The following is a 15,874-nucleotide window of genomic DNA, read 5'->3' as shown; positions in this document are numbered from 1 at the left end:
TTAAGTTTTTTGTTTGATATACATAAAATTGAGTAGTTAATGTTCTTCTTTCGATTGATTGAATGTTGAAAAAATCTTCCCCATGTTATGTACAAATTTTTACGTATACATTGCGTTTTAATCGGCTCAGTAGTTTCAGAGTTATAATAGCAAATTGAAGCAAAAAATATATTTTTATGTAAAAATATCCAATTTTTTTGTTTTAAAAAAATCATGAAAAATCGAAAGCGGAAGAAATTGTTCAGATTTATTGCTTTATCGCAAAGCCACATGTAATAAGAACAAAATGAGATATCGATCATAAAAACCTATGGATTATTTTCGAATTTATTCACAATTAAGTGAATTCGCTTAATTTTTCTTTAAAATTTTTGTTTATGAATTTACTGAATTTCCCACAGCTTGGCAGCTTTCGGCCAAAAATGGAAAACAAATATAAAAAATATTTTAGCAGTTTTGAGGCACTTTTTTCTCCGAGTCTATAACTACAATTCTTCCGACTCACAGTGGCGCCATTTGAGTTTTTTTCGTTGAAAAAATCATAACTTTTGAACCAAATGAGATAATCCAAAAATTATCATCCTATGAAATGACTGTTTGAAAATGGTTTTACGCCTACTTATGGGTTAACAAAGTTGAAATTTGTGGAAAAATCAATTTTATGGGAAGTAAAATAAAATATTTTTTTAAAATTTTTTATGTTTCTTTTTAAAGGCTTATGATTTATAGGTCTATATCTTCTGAACCAAAAATCTGATTATAATAAGAGTAGCATATTTGAAATCATTGGACAATTTACTGTAAAACAGCTTTATTCAATATTTTTCTGGGGAACATGCAATTTTTGATTTTTGCAACCTCACTTGTTCTACGGTCGCCACTGTGAATACAAAGGAATACAAAATTCCAATTGGTTTTCGAGATAAATTGCGTTAGAATTTGTACATTTATACAATATAAATTTATTCAAAGTATTGGCCATTGTTAGCGATAACCTTTTGCCATCTTTCTGACAATATATTGTTACGTTTTAACCTTTTTAAAACGCTGGTGTATATATTTTTATACACGTTTATAAATTCTCAGAAATACAGACACAATTTTATAATGTACATGAATTTACTTGAAAAACACAACACACTTTAAGGCACTCAGTTGATATTTATGCGAAAAGCGTCTCTGATAAAGTGACTCACGACTGCAACCTCTGCCACTATTTATAACACTGCCATCTGCACTCTAGAAAGCTCTATTTCTACAATGTTCTTTAACTGAATATTCGTATTCGAATACAGCGATGCCAACTTACGCTCAATGGTCAACTGAAAGCTTTTATTTAATAATGTCCACAGATATGTTACAGCTTGCTATTACAGCACTGTTATTTGAAAGCATTATGCTACTTTTAAATCAGCCCTTAAAATCGTTATATTTGAATTCAAGTACAATTTCGTAACAATATGAATTCCCAGCCAAAATAACTGCTTATATTTTGAGGCCAAGTCAATATCGGATACTCTGTTCCGAAGTGAAGCGTATCCAATAGAGAGCGTTCTGCTTCCGAGTAAAAATCACCACACCTGAACCACACAACTCATTTCTTGCATGTTGAAACCGATGGAACGCATTCACAATAAGCAAAAAAAAACTTTGTTGTTTACATTATAATGTTCAATAACTAAATAAGTGGCAATAAATGACAGATATAGACCCTTCAAAAGGACATATAAGTTATTAAAAACAAAAGCCGCGTTCAATAGATACGCTTTTTTTGGGAAATTCAGCATTTTTAAGTCATGCACCTAATAGATTTTCTATAGAAAATTAAAGTTACCGATAACTTTTCCTTTGAATTTTTAAATTATTGATGACTTTTTTTTTAGGAAATTTTAGTTATCGATAAATATTTTCTAAAAAATTAAAGTAGACAGGCGATTGTTTGAAAAATTTTTAGCAATAATTCTTTCTATGTATGTAATTGAAAAATATTTTATAGAAAATCAAAGTTTTAATTGAATATTTATCGATAACTTTAATTTCCTACAGAAGAGTTATCGATAACTTTTATTTTATCTAGAAAATTTATTTATAAATTTTAGTAATATAAAAAAACAAGTAAGAAAATATGGTCGGTCAAGCTCGACCATATAATACCCTACACTAAGTAAAAGAGCAAAAAAATGTTTCTTTTAAAATTTCAATAGTTTATACTTTTAAGTGATTTTCGGAAATGGACCTTATATGGGAGCTATGATCAATTATGGACCAATCACCATGTAATTAGGTCGTGTGATTAATGTCTATATTAAAGTTAACTATGTTGAATTTTGTGAGTATACCAACATTTTTAAGAGATTTATGCACGTTAAAGTGATTTTCGAAAGCGGGTCTATATGGGAGCTATGACTAACTATGGAACGATCGTAACAAAATATGGTGACATGAATTTTGTAAATATTAAAACTTATTTGGAGCGAAATTTGTGGAGATACATATATAAATTAAACATTTATGACCGATAAATTCCAATTTCGGAAGGACATTTGTATGGGGGCTAGGTGAAGTAATGGACCGATTTCAGCCAGTTTTAATAGGCTTGGTCCTTGGGCCGAAAAAATAATATGTACCAAATTTGATCGAAATATCTTCAAAATTGCGACCTGTACTCTGCACACAAGCCAGCCGACTAGCCAGACGGACGGACGGAAGGACATCGTTTAATCGACTGAGAAAGTGATTCTAAGTCGAACGGTATACTTTGAGGTGGGTGTTAGACTAATATTTTTGGGTGTTACAAACATCTGCACAAACGCATTATACCCTACCCACTATAGTAGTGCAGGGTATAATCAGGGTGATTGTTAAATTTGCTCTACAAAATAAAAGTTATCGATAAATTTTCTAGAGAAAATTAAACTTATTGATAAATTTTCTATAGAAATTTTAAGTTGTCGATAAATTTTCTATTGAATATTTAATTTATCGAAAATTTACTACAGAATTCTTAAAATTATCGATAAATTTTCTAGTGAAAATCAAAATTTTCGATATTAAATTATTATTGAAAATTAAAATTATCGATAAATTTTTTTATAGAAAATCAAATCTAAAGTTTTTTTTTTATTTTATGTGACCATCTAACCCACAAATATCTCTTTATATCACAAATACCCCTTGAAATCGATAATTTGTCCTACTGTTGCCCCACCCTTTATGACTCTTAGCCTCTGTGGACTTTAATTTCCTTATTTTTTTTCTCCTACCAAATGACCCTTGAATGTAATTTAATTACCATAATTTCAATATTTAAATATTTTCTACTATTTTGTTATTGTCGTTATTATGTTTGTTTCCTAAATCCTAGATTTGTTTAGATAACATTTCCATACACTCGCATCTATAAATTGTTAAACAATAATTTATTTTTAGTGTTTTTTTGTTGTTGTGTACTGGTTATATGAGATTATATTTTTATAGTTTTTTATTTTTTGTGCGGAAATCCTCTGCAAACCCCAGTGTATAATTATATTAATTTCACATTCAGTCATATGTATTGCAATAAACTCTAGGAGAACTACTAGTGGTCAAGAATAGTTTAGGTTTGTTATTATGTTTGTAATAGTTCTTTAAATTATTCAAAATGTTTAAAAACAAGACCTCAAGTTTATCTCTCATTTTAATAAATGGGGAAAACTGAATTCCCTTTCTGGCTGTTTTTTATTATACAAATGGACCAAGTGTTTCAAAACAAATCATGCAGCTACATTCTGAAACCGATTTACTTTGTGGCTTTAACTTTTGAATGTAGTGAATTAAACCTTCATAATTAATTTAAAATCAAAACTAAATAAGGCAACTGAAATCCTCTACTGCCTACTTTGCCCACATACTTGTATCTTTTAATTATTATATCTAATTTATTTTTATGATGTTATTTTTAACTTTCCTCTCTTAACCGCTCTCTTGTATTTTATTTTTAGGCCAACAAACCGAAATCAACTGACCATGTTGTATGAATGAGCCAATGTAGATTTGAATGTGACTGTGGAGAGGGTACATTCAACTTTGAAACGACGAATGAACGAACCAAACTAAACTAAACAAACACCAGAACTTTAAATGACCCCATCTTGTGTATTTAACAAACATTGACTTTGGCGTTGACACAGTTTGTATTTGAATTTAATTTCTGTGTTTTTCGTCATCATCATCACCAGCCAGCGTTTTAAATGTATTTTCTACGATTCTCTGCATAAAGGGATACTTTTATTTTTTTTTTGTGAAAACGTTAAAACGAAACGTTTCATTTGTGTTGTGGTTATTTCTGACACTTCTTCTACTACAACTACTGCAGGCTACTGTTGTAACACATGAGAGGTAGCCCAACTTCTACTGCCACTTTTATTACTGCTGCTTCTGGCATTTGGACTGCCAGGTTTCGACCAGTCAAATTAAATTTAATTTATTATGGCTCAATAAGACTTATATAGCTGAAAATATAGGTACATACATACATATATATGGAATATCTTTTATACATTCTACATTTAATTGTATACATATAGTATAAAAACGATTCAAATGAAATTATATTGACACTGGGGGTTACTCTAGTTAAGTTAAGTTTAATTTTTTTGTTTGTGTTACATTTAAATGTTCACTCATTTTTTGACATTTGTTTTGTGTATTTTTGTATTTAAATTTGGATAAATATTCTCTAACTTTGGGGTTAATTTAAGTTGGCAGGTGGAATTCATTATCGATTTTATGATTTAATTTAATGGTTGGCAATGCAAACATTGATTATATGACGTGTTAATTAAAGAAGAAAATTGGTGTATAAGTAAAACCATTCAATTCAGGGAAATAATTATAGAAGGCTAAACCAAATGATGATTTATAAACTGATGTGACATTAAATAAATGTTTAGACTGCTATAGTAAATTAAGATATTACAAAAATACTGAATAATTTAATAAATTTATAATTTTACTAAACTTATAAACACAATTAATAAAAATGTATCGCCAACAACAAAGCTATCGCTAAGTTTAATTTAGAAAATTTAATTTTCTAAAAAAATTTTAAGTTATTGATAATTTTTCTATGAAGAATCAAGTAAGAGAGCTATATTCGGCTGTGCCGAATCTTATATACCCTTCACCAAATTATACTTTAAAATAAAAATTTTAAAAATTTTTAGGTAAACAAAATTTAATTTTTTTTCCAGTATTTTTTTAATTCTTTTTTTATTTTTTTTTTACTTTTTTAAAAAAAATAAATTCGGGTTAAAAAATATTTTTTCCGATTTTGACCCATTGTAGGTCCAACTTACTATGGTCTTATATACGTTGTTGCACAGGTCTTTCAAATATCTATCATTAGATGTCCATATTGTCTATATTACTGATTTAGTAATCCAATATGGATTAGTAATATAATATGGGTCAAAAATAGTTCAAAAATCGAGGTTGTCCTGGTTTTTTCCATATATATCAGCCATTTGTGTACCGATTTTTTCGATTTTAAATAGCAACCGAGCCGGAACAATTTCTGAGATATTGATGTATGAATCGTGTTGGTAAGTTATTTGGGGGCTTCGGAAAGTTGATTTCAACACACAGACGGACAGACTTACATGGCTATATCGACTCCGCTATCTATAACGATCCAGAATGTATATACTTTGTGGGGTCGAAATGTCGAAATGTAGAAATTACAAACTTATATATACCCTTGCCGCTCATGGTGAAGGGTATAATTAATGTTATCGATGATTTATCTATGAAAATTAATGTAATTGCTACATTACAAATGTTTCGATCCTTTAAAGAAATCGATATATTTTTTATAGAAAAATTAAGGATATTTATAAAATGTCTATATATGTATATGGGGCATTTCATGTCAAGTGAACCAACTTTTGAAATCGATGTCTTCCGATCGGGATGAAATTTGCACCAAGGTTAGCTCTATTGGATAGTAACTCAGACACAATTTTTCAACAACATCGGTCGAGAACTCTCTGAGTTATAGGGGGTAAAATTTTGACAATTTGGTCAAACAGGGGTTTTTTCTTATCCATGTAACTTATTACCTATTGTTCTTAGCAAAATGTGTCCCAAATAGTATAGATAGCTATTTCTTCGATCTTTCGAAAAAAAATATTTAAAAAAAAATAAAAAATTTTTAATATTTTTTTTCCGAAATCAAAATTTAAAATGCGTCCTTTTTTTTTTTTTTTTTTTTCTTAAAATAAAGTTTAGATATTTTCCTTGAACACCTACTTGGTCGCTTAGTGGGATGCGAGTGGGATATCTATCAAAATAAATATTTTGTAACTCAAAACATAAAATTTTTGACTTTTTTTGCAAAATCAAAAACTTTGTTGACTTTTTTTTTCAAAATGGACCCTTTTTTAATCTTTTTTTTTAGGTCAAACAAAAGCTTAGATATTATCCTTGAAGACCCTTTTGGTCGCTTAGTGGGATGCGAGTGGAATATCTATCAAAATAAATATTTTTTAACTCAAGACTTACAATTTTTGACTTTTTTTTTGCAAATACGATTTTTTTTTCCAAATGGGCCCTTTTTTTAAAAATTTTTTTGTAGTCAAAAGAAAGCTTAGGTCCATTCCTTTAAGATATTTTTAGTCCCTTAGTGGGATGCGAGTGGGATATCTATCAAAATAAATATTTTGTAACTCAAGACATACAATTTTTGTGTTAAAACATTTATTTTGATAGATATCCCACTCGCATCCCACTAAGGGACTAAAAATATCTTAAAGGAATGGACCTAGGCTTTCTTTTGAGCAAAAAAAAAAATTAAAAAAGGGCCCATATTGGAAAAAAATTTTGATTTTGCAAAAAAAAATTAAAAAATTGTATGTCTTGCGTTACAAAATATTTATTTTGATAGATATCCCACTCGCATCCCACTAAGGGACTAAAAATATCTTAAAGGAAGACATCGATTTCAAAAGTTGGTTCACTTGACATGAAATGCCCCATATACTTAGATACATTTTTTACAGGAATTCAAATTTGTATAGAAAAGTTTTTTTTTATCGATAACTTTTCTGTAGAAAATCAAAGTTATCGACAGAAAATCAATGTTATCAATAACTTTTCTATAGAAAATCAAAGTTATCGATAACTTTTCTATAGAAAATCAAAGTTATCTATAACTTTTCTATAGAAAATCAAAGTTATCGATAACTTTTCTATAGAAAATCAATGTTATCGATAACTTTTCTATAGAAAATCAAAGTTATCGATAACTTTTCTATAGAAAATCAAAGTTATCGATAACTTTTCTATAGAAAATCAAAGTTATCGATAACTTTTCTATAGAAAATCAAAGTTATCGATAACTTTTCTATAGAAAATCAAAGTTATCGATAACTTTTCTATAGAAAATCAAAGTTATCGATAACTTTTCTATAGAAAATCAATGCAATCGGTAACTTTCTATAAAAAATCAAAGTTATCGGTTTTTTTATAGAAAGTTATGGAAACTATTCTAAAGAAAATCAAAGATATCGATAACTTTCCTTAGAAAATCAAACTTATCGATAACTTTCTATAGAGAATGAAAGTTATCGATAACTTGTCTATATAAAATCATAGTTATCGATAAATTGTCTATAAAAAAAATCAAAGTAATCGATAACTATTATATAGGAAATCAAAGTTATCCATTACTTTTCTATAGAAAACCAAAGTTATTAATACCTTTTTAATAAAAAATCCATGTTATCGATAACTTTTCTATAGAAAATCAAAGCAATCGGTAACTTTTCTATGGAAAATCAATGATAACGATAACTATTCTATAGAAAATCAAAGTTAACGATAACTATTCTATAGGAAATCAAAGTTATCGATAAAACTTTTCTATAAAAAATAAAAGTTATCGTTAACTAATTTATTGAAAGTCAATGTTATCGATTACTTTTCTATAGAAAATCAAAGTTATCGATTATACATGGAAAGTTAAAGCAATGGTTCAATTTTGTTTTGAGAGTATTAAACAATTTTTTGCAGTTATGTATGAATTTAGTTTATAAAATTAGCGTTACGATCGAAACGAATAATTTGTTATGTCATGTTTTCCATGGCCATACCAAATTTTAAGTTGTCCTAAATTTCAAAATTCGCTTTTGTTTTTTATAACCTACAACACCATAGTGGGGAGGCAAATATTACATTTTTGAAATCAAGATTTCTCAAATTCCAAGATTATTTCAGATATCCCACTATTACAGTTCCAACAAGTACCCCTTGGACCAAAACTTCTATATAGAGTAGTATGCGAACCATTCACGCAATTCCCAAATATTCTTCAGAACATTTTTCAAAAAAAATTACATTTTTCAAATCTGAATTTCTCGGCTCCCAAGATTATTTCAGATGTCCCACTATTACAGTTAAAACAAGTACCCCTTTGTCCAACACTTCTATATAAAATAGTCAAAAATCCTCTCAAGCTTTTTTTCAAAAACTAAAATTTAGTAAAATATATTGAAACTAGTAAAATATATTGAAACTAGGGTGCATAAAAATTACGAGAATATAGAAATTGGACAAGCGGTTAAATAGTTATATACAATTGAAATTGGGCAACACCATTCTTGTATACATTTTAAACTTTGAACCTCGATAAACAATTTTAAATTTGTATGGCCATAAAGAATCCGTGTACCAAGTTTTAATAAATTTGGAACTGGTAAGGTCCGATATCTTCTCGAACGTTTTTGTTTCCTTTCGTTATCTATAAATTTCTATTAAACAATTGTTTTTCTTTAAAGAAAACTTCTTAAAAAATCTTCTATCAATAATAACAATCATATAAATCTCACTTACCCGTGATCCCTCTGAGGTTGTAACACAAGTTCCCCCATTATAACATCCATATTTAATGCAGTCAGCATGAGCTTCGCTGTCCACACCAGCGCCTGCACCACCTGCAGCTGGACCCACTCCCGTACCCACCGTATTAGAGCTTTCCTCTTCTTCACTGCTGGCCTCAGTAGTTGGTGCTTTCGAGACTATAGGAGTCTGAGTACTATAGCTGGGCGTGGCTGGAGTTTGTGGCACATCTGTTGGTTGTATTGTATACAAGGTGGGTGGTGGTAGTGTAGGTCTTGAGGTGGGTTGTATATACGTGGGTGGCACATAGGTAATAATCGGCTTAAATTCAGTAGGTATAACCGAAACTGAAGGTTGCGCGGGCATTGTAGGGGTTGGCAAGTCGGGAGGTGTGTACACTGGTCCGCCCGTGGTGGGTACATGATGACCTGACAAATCATCGGTGTAAATTGGATGCAGTGTTGATGCACCGCCTATGTCGGTTTGATAGGGTGTTGTGTCATAATCTATTGATTTTGTGACATAAGTCGTTGCGGGATAGTACAATGTTGTGGGCATTGTAGTTGGTGTATACTGGCTGAAGGTGCGATTTTCGGGTATGTGAAGAGTTACTGAAATGCCTGGTGCTGATGTTGATACCTCAACGGCATCATAATCATAAGCAGATGAGCTAATTGTTGTCATTGTATAACTGGGGCCGTAGCTGGGCGGTTGTGCTGTGGTCGTAATGCTGCCGCCACCAGCAATAATATCCACATATTTCGTTGTTACCACTACTTCAGGATATTCGGTAAAGAATGGTGCTGCTGTGGTAGTTATATGCGGTCTGGTGAAATGTGGTCCAGAGATATCAGCCTCCTCAACACGATCTTCCGGAGAGACGGCCTCGGTTGAGGGTGAAATATGACTATCTGTTTCGGGTCTCACTGTGATGGGTGGTATTTCAAATGTGGGGTAATAGGTGGGTTTGCCATAAGTAGGTCTGGGTGTAGTGTACTCTATGGTGTATGTAGTTTCCAAAGTGGTAACGGTGTGTGTATAAATGGGTCTCGTGGGGTGTATATAAACGCCTGAATGATCTCCTTCACCCTCAGATTCACCACTGCCGGCAGTAGACTCTTCTGAATGAGTTACTGGCCTATAGTCGTCCACGCCATGACTGGTAATAAATGGCCTGGCAGTAGTGAATTCACTACTGGTACTTATATCAAATCGACTAATTGTGGTGGATTCTTCTGATTCGTCTACATCCTCCGAACCACTAGCTTGCGAAGTGTAGGGTGTCTCTGAACTACCTTTAGAGTAAATGTCATAAGAAGTGGGAGCTTCTGTGGTGTAGCTGGTAAAATGTCTGTCATCCTCATCTTCTTCTGACGCTGATGTAGGATGTAGTGGTGTAATGGCTGTGGTTGATGTTCCAGATATTGTTACTGTTCCCGGTTTTTCTATCGATTCTTCTTCCTCCATTGTTACTTCTTTTGTTGCGCCATCATCTATATCCTCTTGAGATTTAGTTTCCGATTCAGAAGTATCCGTGGTGGATAATCTCACACCATCCACACCCTTAGGCGTGGTTAATTCGGGTGTTGGTCTGGGCTTATGTGTGGGTGTAGCCGATGTAGCTGGTGCCGTATAGTTACAGTCCAGGGAATCTTCTCCTATCATCAAGCACTCACACAACATACCCGTCAGCAGAGGCGGGCAGGAACAGGAAAACGTATCTACACCATCTATACAGACACCACCATTCATACATCTCGGTCCCAGCTGACATTCATCGTACTGGTACTCACACTTCTCGCCATGATAATCGGGTACACAGTAACACGTGGGCACTCCCTCCTCCATCAGACACAGAGCATTGTTTTGACATGGATTGTCGGCACATATTAGGATTTCCTCTTCACAATTCGTCCCCGTATAGCCCATGGGACAGGCACACACATAACTGGCCAATTTGTCGACACAAACACCACCGTTTTGACATGGCGATGAGTCACATTCATTGATTTCTTGCTGACAGATGCGTCCATGCCAACCGGGAACACATTCACAGGAGAATTCAAGTCCAGGTCCTTCAATGCATTCGCCACCATTTTGACATCTAGCTCCGGTGCCTGTAAGATAAAGGAAAAGGGAAAAATTTATTAAAAAGAAGTTAGAGATTTTAAGGGAGCTCAAACTGTTCCAAGGTACTTTTATGTTTGCCTCTCTTAAATTATTGAGTTCTTGTCAAATTAACCAAAATTTTAATGAACATAGTTTTTGGCTCTTTAATGAAAATTAATTTTTTGATGAAAAAAGTGTAGATTTTTAATGAAAAAATAAGCCTTTCTAATGCAATTTTATTGGGTGTATGACTTTTGAACGCGGTTTTTGTTTTTAATAACTTATATGTCATTTGGAAGGGTACACATCTGACATTTATGCTCACTTAGTTATTGAATAAGTTTTTTTTGCTTCGAAATTGTCAAATTTTGTACCAACAAAGCGACATAATCAGGAACATAGGGTACAACTAGAGGCGCAACTGAGAGTAAGCTGAGAGTAAAATAATTACTCTCTTCACACGTACTTGTGATATGTGAATTCAACATACTTGTGAGAGAATTAAACACATAAAAATACTTGAAATTTTAACTTCGATATTTCGATTAAATAGAGACCGAACCACTTTATTACACTTCTACACAATATTTGGCATTTTTTTTAAGACTTTTCAGGACACTTTTTTGCCGAACACGTTAATTTTGCTCAAACGAAAAAAAATATTTTTTATAAATTTTTGACACTTAATTTTATTTGTGGTGGAATTTAATTTATAGAACAGAGTTTCAATTTTTGGCATTGAAAATAGAAGAAAATTTAAATAAATTAAAATTTAAACATTTTTATACAACTCTGTGTGTCTGGTGAAAATTAAAAAGGCACCAATACAATATCAAAACTATGTACTAATACATTCTCACGACTTAGGATTTTGACAACAGACTTAGGTTTTCTCCCTCTCAGTAACGCTTCTATGGATATATTATTCTATGATCAGGAAGTTTTGCTTTAATTTTAAAAGAAGTGCCGCTGAAACACACCAATTGCTCACCATAACTTAAGGTGAATGTATTCCATCGGTTTCAGCGTGCTGTAATTTTGAGACTGAAGAGAAAGATCGCACAGGCCAGCCAAAAAAGTTTCAGGACCATGATTGTTCTCAAACTCAACAAGAGCTTGCAAAATCATTGGGTGCTACACAAACAGCAATTCCAAGCTACAGTATTCATTCAAAAGCAGAGAAATTGGGTACCATACGAATTGAAGCTGAGATACCTTGAAATACGTTTTGTATGTCTGAAATGCTGTCTGAACGCTATAAATGAAAATCATTTTGAAATGAATCCATTACAATAACCCGAAGCGTAAGAGATCGTACGTGAAGATCGGCCAACCAGCCGAATCGACACCAAAGCCAAATATCCATGGCTCTCAGGTAATACTCTGTATTTTTTATATATGGGGCATTTCATGGCACGTGCACTAACTTTTGAAATCGATGTCTTCCGATCGAGATGAAATTTGCACCAAGGGTAGTTGGATAGTAATTCAGACACAATTTTTCAACAAGATCGGTCAAGAACTCTCTGAGTTGGAGGGGTCAAAATTTTACATTTTGGTCAAGTAGGTGTATTTTCTTATCCATGTAACTTATTAACTATTGTTCTTAACAATATCTGTCCCAAATAGTTTAGATAGCTCTCTCCTCAATATTTCGAAAAAAAAATGTTCATATTTTTTTTCCGAAATCCAAAAATTTGTTCACTTTTTTCTTCAAAATGGACCCTTTTTATTTTTTTTAGCTAAAACAAAAGCTGAGATATTTTCCTTGAAGACCTATTTGGTCGCTTAGTGGGATGCGAGTGGGATATCTATCAAAATAAATATTTTGTAACTCAAAACATACTTTTGACTTTTTTTTTGCAAAATCTAATTTTTTTTAAATTTTTTTCCTTTCCTTTAACATATTTTTGGTTCCTTAGAGTGATACGACTGGGATATCTATCAAAATAAATATTTTGTAACTCAAGAAATACAATTTTTGAAATTTTTTTGCAAAATCGATATTTTTTCCAATATTTCCAATAGAGTGTCCAAAATTTTTTTTTTTTTTTTGGAATTTTGGAACGTATACCCTCTATTTTTTTTATATATATAAAACTATAGTTAAATATGAAATTTTCTCTTTTGATCATGATTGCAACCCGTGCCGACTTGCGATTTAGTTTTGTGGTGCATTTACAAGGGGAAAAAATGCATTTTTTTTAGTTTTTGTAAAAATTTTGCCATTAAATAATTACTTTTGCAATTTAATTTAAAAGAATCGAAATGTGTACGTAATTGTCGTTCTAATAAGATATAAAACACAAAAATTGGTTAAAAAATGTTAAAGTTATTAAAAAATCGCCAGGCCATTAACTTGTCTCAGGCCACTAGAACAAGAAATGTACGAACAAAATTAACATATTTTGAGAAATATTAAAATAAAAGCTTTTTTTTACTTAAAATGTATCCATATTTACTTGTATATGAGTTTTTGTCTTCGTAGGATACCGTTAACCTATTCGCAGGTATGGCCAAAAAAAATATTTTTTTTTAACAGCAGTTTCAAAAATCCATTTTCAAATGTTTAAAAATTTTGTTAAACAAATTTCAGAATTTTTTGATCATCACATGGGGATTTATTTACAACATAATAGGGAATAAAAATATGAAAAGAGTATGACAATATTTCCTGTAGTTTTTCCGTACCTTAGATTTAAATTTTGCGATTTTCGAGAAAAACTAATTTGTTGACCATATGTTGGCGAATGTTCCGAATTTCCTTACTATTATAAACTTTAAGTAAAGGCTATTCAGAATATTATAGTCCAGGTAATTTTAAATATAGTCTGAAAGTTTTACTAAAATCGCAAAACGTTAACCCTTAAATCGTGAAGGTCAAAGGTCAATTTTTGGAATTTCTAATGGAAAGATAGCGAAATGTTATATATTTTTGGAACGATTTTGATGAAACTTAAGAAAAATATGGAATGTGATTGGAATATCTTTCAAAATAAATATTTTGTAACTCAAGACATGAAAAATGGGTCCTTTGAAAATGAAAATGCCCCATATTTAAAATACTTTTTCAAATACAATAAGCAATCATTTAAGTATGTAATAATTTTTTTCGTTAAAAAAGTTATTTTTTGAAAAAAGCTTCTTTGCTGTTTTGTTTGAAAAAAGGTTTTTCGATGAAAATTTTTCGCTTTTTTTTGGAAAAGGTTTTTTGATTTTTAAGGTCTTTATGAGTTTTGTTTAAAAGAAGATTTTCCGGTTAAGCAGGTTCGATGAAAATTAATGTTTTTTAAAAGTAGTTTCAAAAGGCTCATTGAAAACTTTTTTAATGTTTTGTTTCAAAAAAACTCTTTTATTACTGGGTCAACATGTTTCTTTTATAATTTTTTTGAATGAAAAAGTTGTTTTTTTTTGGAAAAAAAATGTAAGTATTGTTGAAAAAAGCTTATTCTATTAAACAGTTATTTTAAAAGCTATATTGAGGGAATAGATTTTAATGAAAAATTCTTCTGGGTTAGAGGAGCCTTTTCGTAAACATGTTGACTGATGAAAAATTAAAAATCTAGTGTTTATGACCATTAATCGATTTATTTGTTCATTTACTAATTTTTTATTAGTGTGTAATATTTTCAAAAGTGACAAAGCATATTCCACTTACCCGTTTCACATACAGCGACATCGACTTCACAATGTTCTCCCAAATAGCCGGGTTGACAAGTACACGTATAACCGTTATTACGGTCGCGACAATGTCCACCATTTTGACATGGATTTGACATGCACTCATCCACATTCTCTTCGCAGTTCGTTCCTATAAATAAAAATAGAAAAACACATTATAAATGAAAAGTAAATACTGGTTTAAGACATTTTTATTGGGGATTTTCAATTAAATTTATACTTAATGGAAATTGCTATTGGCATGAACAAATTATGGAAAAAGTGTTCAAATTAAATATTTATGAAACCCAAATAACATTAACAATTGTCACAATTATTGAAAAAGAACATTATTATGTTCTTAAACAATTTAGTTAATTATTTTTAAATCTTGTCCTAGCATGAGAAATGTGTTAATTTATTTCGTATAAAAATCACACAAACAATTTTTTTTTTTAGTTGGCGGTTAAAAGCAACAAAATATTTAATTATCTCTCATACATTTTTATCTTTATTTGAGCTGTGTGATAAAACCTTGTTAATGGTTTTTGGTTACATTGGTTTTGCTGCCTTATACTTTTTCGTCAATCACTGTGTGTGAGTGAACGTTTGAATGATGAAGTTTTAAACTACAATATCATGTATCCACCCTTACTACTTAGTTACTGCTGCCACCATATGTTGTTCTTAGCTGTTGCTTGATTTTTTTTTGTTGCGTGCGCTTGTTTGTTGGACTTTTCTACTGTGCAATATCGTGAAATAGTTTTTATTGCACAGGGTTTTTTTTTGCTCAACTTAAAAGTTTTTCCTTTATTTAGGTGTGTGCAGAGTGGTCATATTAATTTGTTGTAGTTTTTGTTCTTGTTTGTGGCATTTTCTACAATTTAATTTGTTTTACAGTGGGGGATAGTTGATTAGGGGTATTGAGTAGCAGAACTTTGGTGGCAAGTTTTTAACGATATTTCATACGAGTGCTCTTTATATTTTAAGACTTTTTAAAATATATCTTTGGCAGTGACTTTGTATGATTTTCGAACTTATTTAACTCAACAATATGCCGGTTAGGTTATAAAGACAGCCAGTATTACCAGCTCAGTTTGGTCCATGGATTGATCTCTTTGTGATACCCTAAAGGATCATGTTTAGGTCCTTCACATGTCGGAAAGAGGTTCGATGCCGAACCATCTTAATGCACGAATAAACGAATCCACCTTCCTAACAACCACTTTCG

The 15,874-nt window shown here is 31.2% G+C and overlaps 1 protein-coding gene across 1 annotated transcript in view; it reads right to left on the bottom strand.

The window, feature by feature from the left end:
- LOC135950403 (protein eyes shut-like) overlaps positions 1 to 14,795 on the bottom strand; it is a 63,742-nt gene extending 48,947 nt beyond the window's left edge. Inside the window, exons 1-2 of the mRNA XM_065499949.1 lie at positions 14,642 to 14,795; positions 8,869 to 10,991 (exon numbers count right to left, since the gene is read on the bottom strand). Of these exons, the coding sequence (XP_065356021.1) occupies positions 8,869 to 10,991; positions 14,642 to 14,762 (2,244 nt within the window). The 5' untranslated portion in view covers positions 14,763 to 14,795. The remainder of the gene's footprint in view (positions 1 to 8,868; positions 10,992 to 14,641) is intronic.
- Between the last annotated feature and the right edge of the window lie 1,079 nt (positions 14,796 to 15,874).

This window comes from Calliphora vicina, chromosome 2 (assembly GCF_958450345.1).
Source record: "Calliphora vicina chromosome 2, idCalVici1.1, whole genome shotgun sequence".
Classification (NCBI taxonomy): domain Eukaryota; kingdom Metazoa; phylum Arthropoda; class Insecta; order Diptera; family Calliphoridae; genus Calliphora; species Calliphora vicina.
This window is presented reverse-complemented; position numbering and strand designations above follow the sequence as displayed.